The 21,825-nt window shown below is 37.1% G+C and overlaps 3 protein-coding genes and 1 pseudogene across 4 annotated transcripts; all 4 read right to left on the minus strand.

Annotated features, from left to right (window-relative positions):
* Window positions 1-51: 51 nt before the first annotated feature.
* On the minus strand, window positions 52-8,081 carry LOC111303437 (adagio protein 1). The gene is made up of 2 exons (XM_022899697.2): window positions 7,660-8,081; window positions 52-2,162 (listed from the first exon to the last, which is right to left on the minus strand). The coding sequence occupies exons 1-2, from the start codon at window positions 7,881-7,883 to the stop codon at window positions 539-541; spliced, it is 1,848 nt and encodes a 615-aa protein (XP_022755432.2). The 5' UTR covers window positions 7,884-8,081; the 3' UTR covers window positions 52-538.
* A 555-nt stretch (window positions 8,082-8,636) lies between these two features.
* LOC111303435 (uncharacterized) lies at window positions 8,637-11,794 on the minus strand. Its single transcript, XM_022899695.2, has one exon. It carries the CDS (start codon window positions 11,512-11,514, stop codon window positions 8,986-8,988), a length of 2,529 nt encoding a protein of 842 aa, XP_022755430.1. The 5' UTR covers window positions 11,515-11,794; the 3' UTR covers window positions 8,637-8,985.
* A 148-nt stretch (window positions 11,795-11,942) lies between these two features.
* LOC111303438 (putative U3 small nucleolar RNA-associated protein 7) lies at window positions 11,943-17,941 on the minus strand (annotated as a pseudogene). Its single transcript, XR_016326803.1, has 5 exons — window positions 17,432-17,941; window positions 14,783-14,923; window positions 14,593-14,660; window positions 14,396-14,480; window positions 11,943-13,162 (listed from the first exon to the last, which is right to left on the minus strand). The product of XR_016326803.1 is annotated as a putative U3 small nucleolar RNA-associated protein 7 (transcript).
* Window positions 17,942-18,431: 490 nt separating this feature from the next.
* LOC111303439 (uncharacterized) lies at window positions 18,432-21,555 on the minus strand. Its single transcript, XM_022899698.2, has one exon. It carries the CDS (start codon window positions 21,307-21,309, stop codon window positions 18,781-18,783), a length of 2,529 nt encoding a protein of 842 aa, XP_022755433.2. The 5' UTR covers window positions 21,310-21,555; the 3' UTR covers window positions 18,432-18,780.
* Window positions 21,556-21,825: the final 270 nt, after the last annotated feature.

Genomic DNA, 21,825 nt, shown 5'->3' on the forward strand with positions numbered 1-21,825 from the left:
AACTAGATATAAGCCTTGATACCACAAACAATCCTGTAATGGAATGACATATCACTAAAATAATAGGTTAATATAAACATGCAACATCCTTATTTTTTTCAAATTTCTTTTTAATTACAGAATATAAATTCAAGAGATGGGGCACAACAACTAGTACCTACATTATTTAAATTACCTGTCTATCCTACCAACTAAGAGTAAACCATTGTCAGCATTGTTAGACAGTTCAAACAAACCTTACTAAAAAAACAAAAACATATTTTCAAGTTACTCATTTCAAAGTTTTTATCCGGAGAGAGAACAACCTCGTACAAGAAATGAATCGCAGGAAAATCACCTAATACAAATGTCTTGACATGATCTGAGGAATGTTTGTCAAAGAGTTCTTTGTCGCTTTTTTATTTTCCTTTTCTTTTCTAGTGACCCAAGGATGTTCACCAATCATGTTCTCAGAATCGTATCTCATCTTGGAGTCGAGGACTGGTTTTGAGTCGTGACTCCGTTATAACAGATTACTATTCCATTTGCACATCCTCTTTTAGCCATGACTGAAATCAGACAACTGACTTGCCAAGGATAGCTCATGGAGCTCAGTTAGCATCCATTCCTCACCTGTTTGACCGCCAAGTACAATTGCCCTTGTCCCACCAACAACACACGTACTGTGCCCCCAAGCAAACCTTGGGGGTCGCCCAGGCACATTCAGTATCCTCCAATTAGGTTTTTCATCAGTTGGGTCGAGAAGATAAAGTTGGGAAGCAGAGTGAAGACCAGCAACAGACCCACCAAAGATGAGAATTCTTCCACCGGGAAGGCTCACAGCAACATGATCAAGTCTTGGAGGTGGAGCTATGCCCCCCGGATTTCCAGCCCCAGGCATTCCACTCCCAGTTACACATCTCCAACATGGTTCCTCCTCACTTAAATCCATTGTGAAAACATCACTAGAACGGAACCGGAGTGGACCACTCTTAGCAAGACCTCCAAACATCAATATTTTCCGACCACCATACACTGACAGTGTGTGACCCAAACGAGAAGGTGGGGTCCATGCTACAGGTATCTCTCTCCAGACAGGTTTCTCCATTGAAAGATCTAGCAAGAAAGTGTCACTAAGAAGTACTCCCGAATCTGCACAACCACCAGAAACTATGAGCTTGGTCCCATCAAGAGTGCAGGAGCTGTGCCATGATCTAGGAAGTGGGGGAGCCAATCCTGAGATCTCTCGCCAGGTTGGAGGCTTTGCATCCAAATCTAGCACAAAAACATCATTGAGCAGGCCCTGCCTTCCACAGCCTCCAAATACCACCAGATGAGACCCATTCACACAAGAAAGTGTATGACCCCAACGACCAGGAGGAGGAGAGCTCACTTGGACATGTTGCCACTCTGGGTTGCTGGAATTTAGATCCAATACAAAGGTGTCATTCATTGGTTGCATGTTTACTCCTTCACCACCAAAAAGTACAACCCGATTCCCAACAGCACAAGCACTAAAGTTGCACCGTAAAGGTTCAACAGCACCTCCAACAGTAAGCTTCCTCCATGCAGCTGCTTCAAGAGTGGTCAATTCCCTTGCCAGCCTACCCCACCCAAGTCTCTTTGCACCAGGAACTGTCTCTAAAACACGAGTAGTCTCGCAACCCCATGCATTTTGACAGACCATCCGCCAAAGATCCTCATTTTTTGTCAGCTCATAAAGTCGCCTACAGACAGAACCAACTGATGCAATATCTCTTGGTGTAAGTCGTGAAAGTATCTTGAGAGATAATACCTCATCACTCAATTGCAATATCCCACAAAACCCACGGCAGACATTTCTGTCCTCAACTATGATAGGCTGAAAAGCAGAAAAACCAGAACGAAAACGGTCAGATGACTTCATGGACTCCTTTACTGAAGATCCCAACACTGGACCTAGATCAATGTTTGCTTCTGTGAAGAACTGGATCCCAATAACATGAGTTATTGTCTCATCATCTCCATATATTGGAGTAAGACGCAGTCTGTTCATCAATGGAGATCCATCCTTTCTAAAGTTTAACAACTCGCCTTGGAATTCAATGCCCTCCTCAAGGCATCTCCTAATTTCAGAAACTACTGTGGAGTCCACCAAAGGATGTCGTCTTTTCGCAAATAGTCCTCTACACTGTAAAAAACGGCTGAAACAAAATCATACAAATATCAGAACAAAGCAAAATAATCGCAAAAATATTCTTTTTCTCTTTCAACAAGAAAAATTATGGATGGCAAGGCGCATAACTAAAGTAAACAGGAAAAATAAACAAAAACTTTCAAGGTGATTCATAGTAAGTAGTAGCCAATATATGAGAGGAAGAGGGGGTAGTAGGGGGTATGAGCTTTCAATTTAAAATGATGTTCCATCAATTGATACAAAGAACACGAAAGGATAGAAAAGAACCGATTAAAAACCTTCTCAAGCAAAGTTACAACACAACATATAGTTGTCACCTTTAACCCCTCCCTTGTTCAATTGTGCAGTTGTAACCAATAAGCATAAAATTACCAACACAAACAGATATGCAACTTTAGAGGCTTCAGCATCACCAAGGAAAATAGAAATTAACCAAAATCCAACAATTTCAGGCTAGAACCAAAATATTTAATAAAATAGACTTAACACAGCAGTGGCTAAGACATGCGAAAACAAAACAAAGATTTAATAATAATTGGCTCAAATACTCGTTGACAACTTCAACAATGAAAACTCCTTGACAATGGATGCGTAGCATCTCTAAAACTGATGGCCCAACTATCAACGTATAGATGCAACATTTTGATCCAAAACCATGTATGAATGTAACCAAAATCCAAAACTTAAAGAGCATTGCAACATTTAAGTATAAATGATCCAAAACCATTCAAAAAAAGCATTAGCAATGAGCTCATAAAAAATATGCAACATAAATTAAAACTCAAAACATCAGTTAAAAACAAAGAAAAAGTTTTCCATGTAAACCAAAGAGGCAAAGACCTTTTATAGGGATGGGATCAATGATTCAAATCCATCCAAAAGAACCATTAGCAGTTCAATTATGCAAATACATAACTCAGAAATTGATGTAGCATACAAATATCAAAGAATAATAAAAATTGTAACAGTTAACAGATATGATCATCATAGTCATTTGGCTTCAACTTAAAAATGTAGACAAATATTGAAACAGCCAATTTTTACAGCCATATCATTGAAAGAAAATAAGAATTCCTTCTATCCAGCAAATTCCATTCACACACATGCTTTGGAGTCCTCCCACCATCTTGCAGAGAAACATGCAAAAGAAAAAGCTAAACGTTTTCACATTTTCACACATCTGTATCTAGTCGACCGATATCTAGCACTAGAAAGCCTGTAAAAAGAATGAAGAAATCACTTCCAGATTCACTTCTTTTTTAGGGAAAGATGCTGGTGCAATCTTCTTAAGTTATGTGCTTCTTACTAATGTCCTTAAAAGGAGATAAGGAAACTAAGGATAGCAATCAACTTATAGATATAAGGTATATGAAATAAGAATGACACTAGCTTGTAGCATTTACATGGTGAAGGATGAAATTAGGCCTTGGCTTTGGTTCATCAACAAGGATAGTGAAACAAACCTTATTAACCTAGCATGTGATAAAGATATCATAGTACAAATCTTTAAAACTTCTTCTACTGCTCTAATAATAGGAAAATATCATTAAGGCCGATTTTTGTTCTGAGTTTTCAACAACAATGTGATAAGTAATAGTATTATATGTTGACAATATATCAAAAGAAATTGACAATATTACTTACCAAAAAAATATAGTGACAATACAACAATTTATCTACAACCATGTTGAGACTTTGGTGGAAAGATGACCAAGATTGTATACATTTTAAACATAAGGAAGAAGGGAAGAACAGTTAGCACTAACATTAGAACTTTACAGAAGCATTTGATCGTACAATGTGTAATCCTATGTAAAGATAACACAACTTTTTCCAACCCTACAGGTCCACAGAAATATTATTATTGTGGAGCACAAACAAAATGTGCATCTTGAAAACAATGCAACCATAGTAGAACATCTCAGGCTGGAAGTTGCCAAACTTAAATAAAATAAAATAACTTTAACTGGTTTGTTTGCAAGAAAACCAGATGCTAATATCTTAACAAAAAGTACATTAACTGCACAATACAACAACAACAACACACTAAGCCCTGTATCCCAGTTTCTGGGGTCAGCTGTATGAAAAACCAAATAAGAGAATCAACTGCACAATATATATAGTATATACAATTGTTCACCATTTCTAGCTGTAACTGTAAAGTCCTGCAGAAGGGAAAGAAGAATCAATGTGCAAGCAACATACACCGGTAGGTAAATGGAAAAACATAGGATCAGGTTAACACAAGTGCACAACTTCAGCCTCTCTGACAAACTGTTATCATATGTATTGGCGAGCCATAGAAATTGCCAGTCCCACAATATATGCCCACAAAGTGTAAATTAACAAACTCTGAACCAGCCTATTGCAGAGTTTGATTGGTTTGAGTTGGTTGAACTTAAGAACAGAGTAAACTTATTTCTAACAAAATAAAAGTATAAAAATAAAAATAAAAAAAAGAGAGGAAAAGTTTGCATCATGTTTTACTTTTACACACAGACTTCAACTAATTAAAAGACACTAATGCTATTTCATCTAAATGGATGGATTCATACTCAGTAAATCCCATTTCCCTTACCCTATTGTCACTTTTTGCTTTAAAAGAAGACAAGGAAAATGAGATAAATGGAGTAACTAAAGAAGGGAAAATATTCTTAGCTGGTAAAGAAGAATATCTGTTCCATTCATTTATATGTGTGTGTGTGTGTATAAATAAATAGATAGATAGACAGATAGATAGATATAGATATAGTCTAAGTGATTCAGAACCATGAGAAGAGGTGGTAACTGCTGGAGATAATCTAGTCTCTGTCTTTTTTAGATAAAAAGTATATTAGGAGCAGAAAAAAGTACACAATTCTCTTACAGCAGAAGTATAGAAGAGCAAACGCCAAACATAAAATGAGAAAGAAGAAATAAACAATCCAACAAATCAAACAAGACATTGAATATTCAAGCGTTGTCTCTTCATAAAAATGAAGATGTACTATTCTTCCAATTCCACCACACAAACAGAAGATATTGAGAGCAGTATATATAACAAATCTATATAATGTTTCTTCAAATTATGGATAATTTGACAAAAAAGAAGAGGCAAATAATTAATTGTTCCCAATTCCTTCAAATTGTTTTTTTCAGCTAATTCACAGGTGTTTTCAAAATAATTGAGTCTGGTATTGTCCATAATTTTGTTAATAGTCCTTATTAAGGTTTCATATTTAATTTAGAGTCTTGCAGCATAGAAGCCCACAAATAAAGAAAGAATTGAAAGAGAAAAACAATGAAAAAGAACCACATGCACATAACATACACATAGACAACTTCACACATACGCTTATTTTATATAAGCATGTATCCACACTTGCAAGAATTGAGCTGATGGAATTTCAAACACTTCTGTGTACATGTGAAGGCATGACTGTGCATGCTTTTCTTCTACTAACAGTTGGCTTCTTTCTCTCTTTCTACTTTTCAGCCTTGTTTCTTTTTATTATGCTTATACCACATTCTAATTTTGCTCAATTTTCCTCATTAAATTATATGACCTAACTGTTCCGAGGTTTTCCTTAAATGAAATCTATACCATCACACAAGCAAATCTTTAAAAAATAAACAAAAAAAAAAAAAAACCCATCTCCACCCCAACCAACCTACAAGTTTGCTAACTAAAAGATTCTAGAATCTGCTAAAATATAAATTACAGCCACTTCAAGCCTTAAAATACCAACCAAACTATTTTTATTTTACGGTCTGAAACCAAAAATCATAAGTTGCTAAACTCTAGTACACCAAAAAGGCTTTGTCGGAGATCCACCCTATGTTGACAATTGAAAGCTTGAGCAAACTTGAGAAAATCCATTTTACCACAGAAATATGATTACTGAAGCAAGTATGAATTTGAGTCTCATCTGATATTACCAAGATAGTTTTGAAGCAAGTATGAAAGAGTTTCATCTGATACTACCAAGACATTTTCATCATGCTACATAACTTTACGATGAAAACCAAATTTCCTTGAATGTACTGCCTCGACTCTATATGCTAAGCCCTAGAAGTGAGTTAGAAAGATTTAGTTATGGTCCCACTAACACATTTTGCTGAAGTCTCCCTTTAGATAAGCTTCAACATACAAACCACATAGATATTGAAATGACAACGTAGGGTGTTAATGATATTACTATAAGTTTCCACACATCTTATCTAAATTTCTACCACCATAGTCCAACAAACTATGCTAAGTGCAACATTCAAAAGAAACATTACAGGTTGATAAGTCTTTTGTGATTTTTGAGAACGCTCATGATATGGAGGAATATATTATCTCCCTTGTCAAAAAAACCAGTATGGTATAGAAACATTTCTTCATTTCGTCATTGTACTAAATGTTGGTATATTGGGTAAAAACTCTATCTTTAGTCAATAGTATATGAGATTTCACAAGGACATAACATTAGATTTTTTGTTGGTATGAATATGATTCAGGAATGCTTCCCACTTAAATATTTAAATCAAAACATCAAGGGGTAACTTCTTTAGAAAGTAACAACAGGAAATACAATATAAAAACAGAAGATGCCCTTGAAGGCAGGGACCTTTATCACCAACATATTGGATCAGTTTGAAGCTTTGAAATTAAAATCAAGATGAAGTGAGAAACCGATACATAGACAAATCAACATGATATTACCAACATGTCCACTTGATACAAGCTTCCAATCCCTAGACTCAATATCACAAACATAAAGCTAGTTGTATGCAATAAAAAAAACAATATCACACTTCTAAGGCAAAATCCCAAATGACAAACTAGTTAAGAATCCCAAACAAGATTCATCAAGTTGTAGATTCTCTTTCTTGTGTATGCTAGCCTGCTCTACTAGAATTGCTTGACATCTCATTCCAATCAAACTGAAAGTTCAAACCAAAAATCCCCTACATTAGTGTACTTCCTAGATAATATCTACTTTGTAACATATCTCCCATCAATCATTCTATTTAAGGAAATCAATACCACCACTGCTAATTTTAAGTTGGTTCTAGATAGATAATAAGGGAATTTGCCATACACATAATATGATGTGCATGTTTACGCTGCATGAAACATTAACAAGGGGACAATCTTTAAAAACCCCATGTATAGTAACTTCAAAAAGGGCATTCCCCAAATCTAACTTCATTAAACTGCAAAGTAATTTCCGCTTTCTCTTTGCAAAACAAACAATATGTCAAAAGGAAAAATCAATACTACCTATCTTGAATATATTCAATATGTTTTTAGCACATAAATTAAATAACCCCCATCCACACCAAAAGGCAAACAACCTAAATGAAATAAAGGAAGGTGATTTATTAAAACAAACCCAATAAGGGTTTTCATTAGAACTAAAACATATATAAGAATCCAAACGCCACTCGAAATCCCGAGTGATATAAGGAAGAAATGGAAAAAATAAATACTTATTCTCAAGCAACATAATCAAGCAGAAAAGGTAAAAGAAGCTGACCAATTGCGGCCAAGAACCTCCTCGGCCCGATATCCCGTGACCATCTCGAAGACGGTGTTGACATAAATGATGGGATGGTCGGGCTCAAGGGCATCGGTGACGACAAAGCCGCAAGGAGCCGTTTGGAGCAAGTTCGGAACAGGGAAAGGAAGTGGGCCGCCATCGTCGAGCAAGAAGCCCTCGTCTTCGTCCCCACTAAGATCGGAATTACTATCCCACTCCATGTATCTCTAACAAAGCAACAAAGGCGGCGGCTTTTCTTCTTCAACCCATGGAAGCTGATGAAGAAAACAAAGGCGAAGGGAAAAAGAGAAGAGAGAGTTGAGATTGCTGTTGTTGAGAAGGGAACTCGGGAGGACACAGTGCGAGAAAAGGAAGATAATGAGTGGTGCGCAACGGTTCGGAAAATTAAGCTAAGGCCCAAGGGGAAGGAAAGAGAGAGAAGGACAGTTGTACATAATAAAAGTGCAGTCACCGCCGTTTTTGGTCAAAAAATTTGGACATGGATTTTGGTTTTCAATTTTTGGTTTTTTGGGTATTACTTTTGGATATGGGTTTTCACTTTCTTTTCGTGTTTTTTTTTTTTAATTATTATTATTAAAAATAATTTGATACTTTTAGATTTGGGCCGATGATCCAAGCCTAGTCATATTTGGGCCGAGCTGCTTTTGCATGGCTAGATTCGAGATGGGTTTTGAATAAAATTTTTTAAGTTTGGGTATAGTTGGCTCCATTTGAAATATTATTTTATTAATTAAATATAATTTTTAAAATTTTTTAAAAATATATTTAAAACAGGGCTGTGAAGCCCAACTACAAAATCAAGATTCAACTAGTTGAATATTACTTAGGAAGTCGTCCCTTCAAGGACCCATATTAACCTGGCCCATGAGAATGGATTACACGCTCAAATTCAGTTCACTTGAAAAGAAAAATATCCAAATTCAAATTCTTCATTGTGTTGATCTTCTTCCAGTTTAGGGTAGCAAGGTAATGCTAAAGAAATCAAATAGTTAAAAGAGTTGTAAAACAATAATAAATCATACACTTGTAGTACAGTAGCCATTTCTAAAAGGCTGATGCTTCTAAGAATCTCAGTATCTCACCTTCACTTCATAGCCACACTGACTCATTAGCATATCTCGAAGGAAGTTCAATCACAGAGTCGGATTCACTGTAAATGCAAATGTGTAAATTTAATTCACTCCATTATGCTAGTGTTTTAAACAATGACATATACACAGTCCAACGGACATGCTAAAATACATCTGCCCCAGCCATGAATGCTTCTTCAGAGCATCTACAAGTAGAAGTTCAGACAACAAATCACTCTAGATTCTCTCGAACACGAAAAGCTAGCCGTTCTATGGACTGGTCATCAAAAGAATCATCTATCTCCTTAATTTTTGACACAAAGTCCATGGCTCCTTTGTATCGTCTTGCTTTACAATAACCATCAATCACAATCTTGTAGGTAAGTTCATTTGGTCTGCAGTTGTGCTGAATCATGTAGCCAATAACATCATCTATTTCTGTGAACATTCCCTGTGCAGCATAACCTGCCACAAAAGTATTGTAAGTAAAAATGCATGGTCGAATCCCTCTAGTTGTCATTTCAGAGAGAATTCTTATGGCCTCCTGCATCAGCCCTTTCCTGCAAAATCCTTTAATGACAGTGTTGTACGACACAATGTCTGGTTTTCCACCAGACTTCTGCAATCCATTGAGGATTTCTTCAGCTTTCCAACACTCTCCCGCTCTGGCATACATATCCATCAAGTTGTTGTAGGTGACAAGATCAGGTGTCAGCCCACTTTCCCGAATCAAGTGTAGCATTTCATTGGCTCTTTCATACAAGTTGTTCTTCGAAAAAATTGAGAGCATTGAATTGAACAAAACTAAATCAGGTTTGTATCTATTCTTTTGTAATTCCTGAAATGCTCTCTCCATACCTTCTAGTGCTCTACATCTGAAGTTTGCCAGAACAAGACTTCTCAACAGCATCCGGCTAGGATAGATATGACCATCATTAATTTCTTTCTCAATCTTCTCTATCCCTTTCACATTTCCTCCCTTGGCATAACATTGAAGCATCAAAGAGTATGAGGATTCACTAGGCCTGAAACCCTTATTTTTCATGTCTAGAATGACAGATTCTGCTGCTTTCCAATTCCCTCTTCTAGCTAGAGCATTAAGAAGAGCATTGAAAGTTTTAACACATGGAATGAACCCTACTCTAATCATCTCCTTGTATGTTTTAGTAGCATCAATTTCTGATCCACATCGGCCATAGGCAGTAATCAAAGTGTTGAAAGTGTCTCTATCAGGCTCAAAACCACAACTCTTCATTTCCCTAAAAATTCGGTTGACATACTTGTGCATGCCCTTGTTACCACACATGGCAAGCATTGTGTTCCATGTAATACGGTCAGGGGAACATCCGCTTTCTTTCATGTCAAGGAGTATCTTTGTCATCTCCTCAGATCGTAACTTCTTCCCTAACATCCCAAGAACAGCGTTATAAGTACACACATTAGGAACACAACCTGACTCTTTCATCATATGGAACAATCTCAAACCCTCATCTTCCTTTCCGGCATTACCATAGGCATGGATGACAGTTGTGTATGTAACAGCATCTGGCATTACACCTTTCTGTGTCATTGTTTCAATAACTGCAGCCCCATCCTCATAAAACCCTGCCCTCGAGTAAGCAGCTACAAGTTCATTGTATGTCACAGTGTCAGCTGGGCAGTTGTTATCCTCCATTTCATTCAAAATGCTTAAAGCCTCTGAGTAGACGCCAGCCTTACCAAACACTTGTAATAAAGCATTGTAAGTGACCGTCCCAGGCACATAGCCCTGCGACTTCAATCCAGCAAAAAACTCTTTTGCTTCATTCAGCAATCCTTCTCTCCCACAAGCTGATATCACAGTACTACAAGTAAACTCATCAAACTCGAGTCCTTTGCATCTCATCTCACCCAAAAGTCCTAAAATCTTATTCCAAGACCGACCCATCTTCCCATAAACATCAAGCATGACATTATAAGTGACTAACGTAGGAGAAAGGCCTGTCTCCTTCATTTTCTCAAACATGGAAATAGCCTTTCTGTACTTACCAGCGCGCGAATATGCATGAAGAATAGTCGTATAAGCTCGAACATCAAGCGAATATTCATCTATGGGAATCAAATCAAACAGTTTCAATGCAATAGCATGCTGCGATTCTCTCCCCATAATTCTGACCATTAGTTCAACAACCTGATTGTCGAGTTTAGCTTTATCAGATCCTACGCTCGAAACTACCCATCGAAACAATAAGAGAGCTCTTTCCCAATCCCCAGAAAGGTCTAAAGCTTTCAATAAACTAAACGTATCAATTTGAAGCAGCTCAAACTTAACAGAATCAAACAAATCATTCAAAGCATTCAAAGGCTGTTCCTTTATGGAATTAAGAATAAGCATACCCTTTCTTGACAAAAATTCAAGAGACCCATCTCTCGATTGACCTTCCTCTCCACTTTCATTAAACTGAAGAACTGAAACTGGAGTGGGTTTCTTGGGATTAACTTGCTGGTGAAGTTTCTGAGTAGAATCTGAAGAAATGTGAAGAGAAGGGAAATGGGAATTGTTGGTTTTACGGGGATTAATAGTTTTTGGGTCCAGGGAGCTATTGGGTGGTGAAGAAAGGTGAAGAAGGTGTTGGAAAAGGGAGTCTAGAGGGAGTGAGTGGAGAGATTGAGGAGGAAGAGGAAGTGTTACTGAGCTGAATTTCACTGGCTTGCTTGATTGTGTTGGTCTCTTCGGTGGGGTAGGATAAACTGGTTTATTGGGAAAGATAGTGCCCTCCATTTTAGTTGATGGTCTTTTGTGAGCGACTTTAGGAATGGAGGGTTTTTGCCTGGAGACGAGTGAGAAAACAACAGAGGTTGCAATTGGATGGAAGAAAAAGATGATGAGAGAATATTATTAGTAAATGAATGCTTGGTCTTTATTGAAGATGGAATTTGGGCAGAAGTTTTGTTAGTGACTGACGGGTGGCTTTAAAAAGAGCGAGTGCTCAAAACATTTTACCTTCTTTCTTTCCCTCAAAGGCTCGAGCCAACGTCCCCCAACCCCTAACCGTTTACGTGTGCGGCGCGTTTTGCATGTGATCCGCGGTGTTTAAATCTTGTTAATCCGAATTCAAGAAAAATTATTGTAAAGAGGCATTTCAAGTTTAAAATGGCTTTAAATTCAATAAGAAAGAAAAAGAAAACGGCAATGTTGTACCCAAGTCATTGAGCGAAAGATAAGACATGACATTGAACCCACCCAAGATAGCAATGTCAATTTGCATTTCTACAAGTATGGCACAGAAAGTATGCATTTTTTATCTCTCACTGTTTCCCATATTTGGTTAGAGGGGCTGGAGTAAAGAATAGAAAATTTTAGAACTCAGTTATAATTTTAAGGAGCTATAGAACTTAGATTCAACATAATTAAGTTGCTTCCTGGCGAACAAACAGCTGCAAGCTTTTTGGCAAATCTGTTTCCTCACTAATTTTCTGCTTATTTCTTGACATTTCTTGTTCCCCTATGCGTTGCTCCAAGAAAAGCCTCTTTAAGCTATCTACAATCTCCTTTCTCTTCTTTGCTCTGTTACTCGGCTTGTTCCTTTTGTTTTCTTCTTAAGGTCAATATCCTTGGCAGCTTCAACAGTGGCTTCCATTTCAGCTTCTACCTCTTCCTTTGCTGGTTTCTCTTTCCTTCTCGCAGGCCTCACTGTACCAACCTTTGTTGAGTCTAACATGATTGTTTTAGGGGGAAGCTTGTCAAGCAGAGAGTGCACTTCCTTTTCTCTCTGTTTAAAAGTTTCAAATGGGTTTGCCACCCAAGAATCAAAGTTGGGTTCCCCTTATCCTGGAACAAGAATGCTAGACCAACCAATGGAGTGCCCTATGCCGAGAACATCTTCATATGGTCGAAACGAGACTTTGCCAACCTGGTAACCTCACCATAGAATGGGTCATATATCTGCTATAATTCTGAGATCCAGAATAAGCTGTTAAAAAATTGTATGTATTGACAAGTTCCAGCAGCAAGCAAGGCTTTCTGACTGAAATTCAAGGTTTTTACCAGGCCTGGCAAGGTTTGGAGAACCTCAAACTTCCTCAGGTCCCAAATCTTTATTGTTTTTTTCTTTCCAAGATATAGTCATGAGATGGCCATTGGGATCAAATGCCAGCGATGAGATAGGTCCTGGATGACACAGCATTTTCACAAATGGAGTAGCACTGCTGGGCTTCCACATGGTTACTGTACCACCTGAATGACCTACTGCAACAACCCAATTAAATGGATTGACCTGTAAAACGTCAGTGCGGCCAGAACTTGTCCGGAAATTACCAACCATCTCACCCGTTGTAACATCCTGATAATGAATCTGACCAAATTGTTTATTGATGCCAAGAGGAATTGGGTTTTTCAGAAACTGAAGTCTAAGTACTGCACCATGTTCCTGAAAGAATAAAAGCCTTAACTCAGTTCAAGTTTAATGTATCTTGGGTAAGCTTAACAACCAAGAAGATGGAAGCAGGTAAATGGGTTGATCAGAATAAAATTTGACTCCAAAGGTGCAATTGACCATTCTAAATGCAAGATACCTCCTAAAGGTAGAGAACTCAGAGAACCATGAGCAAATTTAACATGTCTAAGTCCTAAGCATTATTTAAACCACAGAATAACCAATGTCAACATACATGGCTGGGCCAAAGATAAAACAAAAAACAGAACTTAATCAAACCCAATTCAAGAAATAATGGGCAACAATTTGATCTTGAGCAAGCATCAGATCTATCAAATGCTGATAGAATATTGTACAAGTTTATTGCAATCCTAAAACCAGATAGAAATGGAGATCATAAAATTCAGAAGTAACCACTATGGGCAAGTCATCCACATTGTTTAGTTACGCATAAACATAACTCAAGATTTTAGAGATTTTTGTAAATTGTAAGGCATTTAGAGATTTTTGTAAATTGTAAGGCATCAATCCTTAATGTAACATCTTTTATCCTATAACTCTTTCACACCACCATGTAACATAAAACATGTTTAATAACATGGAGGTTTCCTATTTAGTATTGGATGGACAGGGATCCAAATACACTTGATGAAGATGAAGTCGTGCTTGTGGTCTGCTAATGCACATCAATTTAGGATACTGAAGTTTAAGTAGTAACTTGATTCAACATGACTAATTGAGAGTTTGCGCGCACAAATATTAATCAAACTGGGGAAAAAAGAAATGAGATAGAGAAAGGAGGAAGGAAGAGGGCAAGACATGAGAATTTTAGGCTTCATGAAACACTTAGTTAATTAGTCAGGGTAGAGATAGGTGGAATACTAGCAATTTAAGATACAATACAAACCCTATCAAAGCATAAACACATTTAACCTTTGATAAATTAAAGCATAATAAAAACAAAAGAAGAAAAACAAGCAACAAAATTCTTTACTTGTATATATAGTGAACACTTAAGATGGTACGTCGTGTAAGCCTTTACCACAAAGAAACAAGAACTGAAACTTATTGAATTAGAATAAACTTTATGTAACTGATTTCCACAAGGTGATAAATGACCAAAAGACCTTAGTGCAGCTCATTAAGTGGAGCAATTTATAGAAAGGAGGCATACCGACCTTTAAACAATGAAGTTCATTTCCATCACAATTATAAATATAAGGGTACCTGTAATAGTGTAGCATCCTTAGCGGTAGTACTCAAATAAAGCTGTGAAAGGCCCCAAACCCTTAGGTTTTTTATCTTGTAGTCCCTGCAAAAAAAAAAAAAAAAAAAAAGAAGAAGAAGAAGAAGAAATTTAAAATTAAAAAAAAAAAAAAAAAAACACAGTCAAAAGTCTCAAGCACAAATAAAAGTTCCATAACTCCAAATTGGCACCATTTCCTCTAAGGTACTTCTTTACTTTTTGGTCCATCTCATCATCAATCATCTCCTGAAAATTAAAACCCAAGTTCAAAAAATCAAACTAAAATCAACTATCCAGCTAGGGAGGATGGCAAAAATTACAGCTCATGGCGATGCAATGAAAAAAATGTTATTGAAAAGGAGGGAAACCCTTTCTGGGAACGCCATTTTCTTCTTTTGCAACCATTCTATAATAAAAAAAAAGGGGCAAAGCCACTTCGCCAGTGGGTCTGATCTGGTCTGATCTGCTATTGTTTTGTCTGCCTACAAGTGCCTGAGATTGAAGGAAACCTGCGTGGGCCCAGGTGAAGCCATTATTTTTATAATATAATTAGCAAAATATCCTCCTTTTATACCCTTTATTTTAATTTTTTTTGTTCAAGTTCTGTTTGATTTATAAAAAAGTTGAAAAAAAATATTAAAGAAAAAAGTAAATAAAGGAAAGAAGAATGAGAGGGAGAAAAATAAAATCCCTTAATTTTTTGTCTTGAGCAAAAAAATAAAAATTCAATTAAAAAAAAAAAAAAAAAACAGAGAGTTAGAGTAGCGTAAGCCAAAGCCAGCCTTTTTAGAGAATCAGATAGTGACCAAACTGACTGACAACAGAAAATATAATCTAAAACAGAATATGCCCTCGAGGGCAGGGACCTTTATTATCAACATGTAGGATAAGTTTGAAGCTTTGAAATTCAAATGCAATCAAGATGAAGTAAAAAACCAATACATAGACAAATCAAAATGATATTACCAGCATGTCCACTTGATACAAGCTTCCAATCCCTAACCCCAATATCACTACCATAAATGCCATTAAAAAACAATATCACACTTCTGAGGCATAATCCCTAATGACAAACTAGTTAAGAATCTCAAAAAAGACTCATCACCCCATCCCCATCCCCACCCCCACCCCCCAACCAACCTACAAGTTTGCTAGCCAAAACATTCTAGCATCAGATAAAATATAAAATGCAGCCGTTTCAAGCCTTAAAATACCAACCCAAAACTATTTCTATTTTACAGTCTGAAACCAAAAATCATAAGTTGCTAAACTCTAGTTCACCAAAAAGGCTTTTTAGGAGATCCACCCTACGTTGACAATTGAGAGCTTGAGCATATGTGAAATTTTGTTTTACCATAGAAATATGATTCCTATAACAAGTATGAATTTGAGTCTGATATGATATTACCAAGATAGTTTTGAAGCAAGTATGAAATTGAGTCTCATCTGATACTACATAACTTTATGATGAAAAGCAAATTTCCTTCAATGTACTGCTTCAACTCTATATGCTAAGCCCTAGAAGTCAGTCAAAAAGATTTAGTTATGGTCCCATTGACATATTTTGCTGAAGTATCCCTTTAGATCAGCTTTGACATATAAACCATAGAGATATTGAAATGACAAAGTAGACTGTTAATGATATAGCTATAAGTTTCCAAACATCTTATCTAAATTTCTGACCACCATAGTCCAACAAACTATGCTTAGTGCAACATTCAAAAGGAACATTACAGGTTGATAAGTCTTTTATGATTTTTGAGAGTGCTCATGATAAAGAGGAAGATATCATCTCCCTTGCCAAAGAAAACAATATAGTATAGAAACATTTCTTCATTTTGTCATCGTACTAAATGTTGGTATATTGGGTAAAAACTCTTATCTTTAGTCAATACTATGTGAGATTTAGTTTACAGATATCAGTTTAACAAGGATATAACATTTGATTTTTTGTCGGTATAAATATGATTCAGGGATGCTTCTCACTTAAATATTTAAATCATGAATATCTCACTATGATAACATCTAGGGGTAGCTTCTTTAGAAATTAACAACAGGAAATATAATATAAAAACAGAAGATGCCCTCAAGGGCAGGGACCTTTATTATCAACATGTAAGATAAGTTTGAAGCTTTGAAATTCAAATGCAATCAAGCTGAAGTAAGAAACCAATACATAGACAAATTAACATGATATTACCAGCATGTCCACTTGATACAAGCTTCCAATCCCTAGCCTCAATATCACTACCATAAAGCTAGTGGTATGCCATCAAAAAACAGTATCACACTTATAAGGTATAATCCCTAACGACAAACTAGTTAAGAATCCCAAAAAAGATTCATCAAGTTGAAGATTCTCTTTCTTGTGTATGCTAGCCTGCTCTACTAGTACTGCATGACATCTCATTCCAATCAAACTGAAAGTTCACACCAAAAATCCCCTACATTAGTGTACATCCTAGATAATATCTACTTAGTAACATATCTCCCATCAATCGTTCTATATAAGGAAATCAATACCACCACTGCTAATTTTAAGTTGGTTCTGTATAGATAATAAGGGACTTTGCCATACACTTAATATGATGTGCATGTTTACGCTGCATGAAACATTAACAAGGGGACTATCTTTAAAAACCCCATGTATAGAAACTTCAAAAAAGGCATTCCCCAGATCTAAATTCATTAAACTGCAAACTAATTTTGGCTTTCTCTTTGCCAAACAAACAATAAGTCAAAATGAAAAATCAATACTATCTATCTTGAATATATTCAATATGTTTTTAGCACATAAATTAAACAGCCCCCATCCACACCAAAAGGCAAACAACCTAAATGAAATAAATGATGGTGATTTATTAAAACAAACCCAATAAGGGTTTTCATTAGAACTAAAACATATATAAGAATCCAAACAGCAATCGAAATCCCAAGTGATGTAGAGAAGAAATGGCAAAAAATAAATATTAATTCTCAAGCAACATAATCAAGCAGAAAAGGTAAAAGGAACTGACCAATTGCGGCCAAGAACCACCTCGGCGCGATATCCCGTTACCATCTTGAGGACGGTGTTGACATAAATAATGCGATGGTCGGGCTCAAGGGCATCGGTGACGACGAAGCCACAAGGAGCTGTTTGGAGCAAATTTGGGACAGGGAAAGGAAGTGGGCACCATCGTCGAGCAAGAAGCTGCCGTCTTCGTACCCACTAAGATCGGAATTACTATCCCACTCCATATATCTCTAAGAAAGCAACAAAGGCGGCCGGTTTTCTTCTTCAACCCATTGAAGCTGATGAATAAACAAAGGCGAAAGGAAAAAGTGAAGAGAGAGTTGAGATCGATATTGTTTTGAAGGGAGGTTCAGTGCGAGAAAAAGGAGATAATGAGTGGTGAGCAACGGTTCGGAAAATTAAGCCAAGGCCTAAGGGGAAGGAAACAGAGAGAAGGACAGTTGTACGTAATACATGTGCAGTCACCGCCTTGTTTAGTCGAAAAATCTGGGCAAACATTTTTACATGGGATTTTGGTTTCGGGTTTGCCTTTTTGGGTTTTATTTTTGGATATGGATTTTCACTTCATTTTCTTTTTTTTTTTTTTATTGAAAATAATTTGGTACTTTTACACTTGGGGGGGTGATCCAAGTCTCGTCAGACTTGGGCTGAGCTGTTTATGCATGGCTCGACTCGAGATGGGTTTTGAATCTTTTTTAAGTTTGGGTCTAGTTGGCTCCACTTAAAATATTATTTTATTAATAAAATAACATTTTTAAAACATATTTTAAAAAATTTTAAATTTTTTTAATAATATATTAAAACAGGGCTGTAGAGCCCAACTACGACATCAAGATGCAACTTGTTGAATATTACTTAGGAAGTCGTCCCTTAAAGGACCCTTATTAACCTAGCCCATGAGAAAGGATTACACGCTCAAATTCAGTTTACTTGAAAAGAAAAATATCCAAATGTTCAAATTCTTCATTGTGTTGATCTTTTTCCAGTTTAGAGTAGCAAGGTAATGCTAAAGAAATCAAATATTTAACAGAGTTGTAAAACAATAATAAATCATACACTTGTAGTACAGGAGCCATTTCTAAAAGGCTGATGCTTGTAAGAATCTCAGTATCTCACCTTAAACTTCATAGCCACACTGACTCGTTGGCATATCTCCTGAAGCCAATTTGAAGGAAGTTCAATCACAGAGTCGGATTCACTGTAAATGCAAGAGTGTAAATTTCATTCTCTCCGTTATGCTAGTGTTTTAAACAATGACATCTACACAGTCCAATGGACATGCTAAAATACATCTGCCCCAGCCATGAATGCTTCTTCAGAGCATCTACGAGTAGAAGTTCAGACAACAAATCACTCTAGATTCTCTCGAACACAAAAAGCTATCCGTTCTATGGACTGGTCATCAAAAGAATCATCTATCTCCTTAATTTTTGACACAAAGTCCATGGCTTCTTTGTATCGTCCTGCTTTACAATAACCATCCACCACAATCTTGTAGGTAAATTCATTTGGTCTACAGTTGTGCTGAATCATGTAGCCCATAACATCATCTATTTCTGTGAACATTCCCTGTGCAGCATAACTTGCTACAAAATTATTGTAAGTAAAAATGCATGGTCGAATCCCTCTAGTTGTCATTTCAGAGAGAATTCTTATGGCCTCCTGCATTAGCCCTTTCCTGCAAAATCCTTTAATGACAGTGTTGTACGACACAATGTCTGGTTTTCCACCAGACTTCTGCAATTCTTTGAGGATTTCTTCAGCTTTCCAACACTCTCCTGCTCTGGCATGCATATCCATCAAGCTGTTGTAGGTGAAAAGATCAGGTGTCAGCCCACTTTCCCGAATCAAGTGTAGCATTTCATGGGCCCTCTCATACATGTTGTTCTTCGAAAAAATTGAGAGCATTGAATTGAACAAAACCAAATCAGGTTTGTATCCATTCTTTTGTAATTCCTGAAATGCTCTCTCCATACCTTCTAGTGCTCTACATCTGCAGTTTGCCTGAACAAGAGTTGTCAACAGCATCCAGCTAGGATAGATATGACCATCATTAATTTCTTTTTCAATCTTCTCTATCCCTTTCACGTGGCCTCCCTTGGCATAACATTGAAGCATCAAAGAGTACGAGGTTTCACTAGGCCTGAAACCCTTATTTTTCATGTCTAGAATGACAGATTCTGCTGCTTTCCAATTCCCCGTTCTAGCTAGAGCATTGAGAAGAGCATTGTAAGTCGTAACACATGGTGTGAACCCTACTCTAATCATCTCCCTGTACGTTTTAGTAGCATCAATTTCTAATCCACATCGGCCATAGGCAGTAATCAAAGTATTGAATGTGTCTCTATCAGGCTCAAAACCACAACTCTTCATTTCCCTCAAGACTCGGTTCACAAACTTGTGCATGCCCTTATTACTACACATGGCAAGCATTGTGTTCCATGTAATACGGTTAGGGGAGCATCCACTTTCTTTCATGTCAAGGAGTATCTTTATCATCTCCTTAGATCGTAACTTCTTCCCTAACATCCCAAGAACAGTGTTATAAGTATACACATCAGGGGCACAACCTGACTCTTTCATCATATGAAACAATCTCAAAGCCTTGTCTTCCTTTCCAGCTTTACCATAGGCATGGATGAGAGTTGTGTATGTAACAGCATCTGGCATTACACCTTTCTTTGTCATTGTTTCAATAACTGCAGCCCCATCCTCATAAGACCCTGCCCTCAAGTAAGCAGTTACAAGAACATTGTATGTCACAGAGTCAGCTGGGCAGTTGTTATCCTCCATTTCTTTAAAAATGCTTAAAGCCTTTGAGTAGACCCCGGCCTTAACAAACACTTGTAATAAAGCATTATAGGTGAATGTCCCAGGCACATAGCCCTGCGACTTCAATCCAGCAAAAAACTCTTTTGCTTCATTCAACAATCCTTCTCTCCCACAAGCTGCTATCACAGTACTATAAGTAAACTCATTAAACTCGAGTCCTTTGCATCTCATCTCACCCAAAAGTCCTAAAATCTTATTCCAAGACCGACCCATCTTCCCATAAACATCAAGCATGACATTATAAGTGACTAACGTAGGAGAAAGGCCTGTCTCCTTCATTTTCTCAAACATGGAAATTGCCTTTTTGTACTTACCAGTGCGCGAATATGCATGAAGAATAGTCGTATAAGTTCGAACAGCAAGCGAATATTCATCAGTGGGAATCAAATCAAACAGTTTCAATACAATTGCATCCTGCGATTCTCTCTCCAGAATTCTGACCATTAGTTCAACAACCTGAGTGTCGAGTTTAGCTTTATCAGACCCTACGCTCGAAACTACCCATTGAAACAACAAAAGAGCTCTTTCCCAATCCCCAGAAAGGTCTAAAGCTTTCAATAAACTAAACGTATCGATTTGAAGCAGCTCAAACTTAACAGAATCAAACAAATCATTCAAAGCATTCAAAGGCTGTTCCTTTATGGAATTAAGAATAAGCATACCCTTTCTTGACAAAAATTCAAGAGAACCATCTCTCGATTGACCTTCCTCTCTACTTTCATCAAACTGAAGAACTGAAACTGGAGTGGGTTTCTTGGGATTAACTTGCTGGTGAAGTTTCTGAGTAGAATCTGAAGAAATGTGAAGAGAAGGGAAATGGGAATTGTTGGTTTTACGGGGATTAATAGTTTTTGGGTCATGAGAGCTATTGGGTGGTGAAGAAAGGTGTAGAAGGTGTTGGAGGAGGGAGTCTTGGGGCAGTGAATGGGGAGATTGAGGAGGAAGAGGAGGTGTTACTGAGCTGAATTTCACTGGCTTGCTTGATTGTGTTGATCTCTTTGGTGGGTTAGGATAAACTGGTTTATTGGGAAAGATAGTGCCCTCCATTTTAGTTGATGGTTTTTTGTGAGTTAGCTTTAGAAATGGAGGGTTTTTTGCCTGGAGACGAGTGAGTAAAGAAGAGAGGTTGAAATTGCATGGCAGCAAAAGATGATGAGAGCATATTATTAGTAAACGAATGGTTGGTCTTTATTGAAGGTGGAATTTGGGCAGACGATTTGGTAGTGACTGACGGTGGCTTTGAAAAGAGAGAGTGCCCAAACATTTTATCTTCTTTCCCTCGAAGGGTCAAGCCAACGTCCCCCAACCGCTAACCGTTTACGTGTGGGCGCGTTTTGTATGTGATCCGCCGTGTATAAATCTTGTTAGTCTGAATTCAGTTCTTGTTTCAAGTTTAAACTTGCTTTAAATTCAGTAAGAGAAAAAAAGAAAAAGGCAATTTGGTAGCCAAGTCATTGAGCGAGAAATAAGACATGACATTGAACCCACTCAAGATAGCTATGTCAATTTGCATTTCTACAAGTAAGGAACAGAAAGCATGCATTTTTTTTTTATCTCTCACTG

Source organism: Durio zibethinus, chromosome 13, assembly GCF_047325235.1.
Source record: "Durio zibethinus cultivar Kanyao isolate XHJ-2024 chromosome 13, ASM4732523v1, whole genome shotgun sequence".
Classification (NCBI taxonomy): Eukaryota; Viridiplantae; Streptophyta; class Magnoliopsida; order Malvales; family Malvaceae; genus Durio; species Durio zibethinus.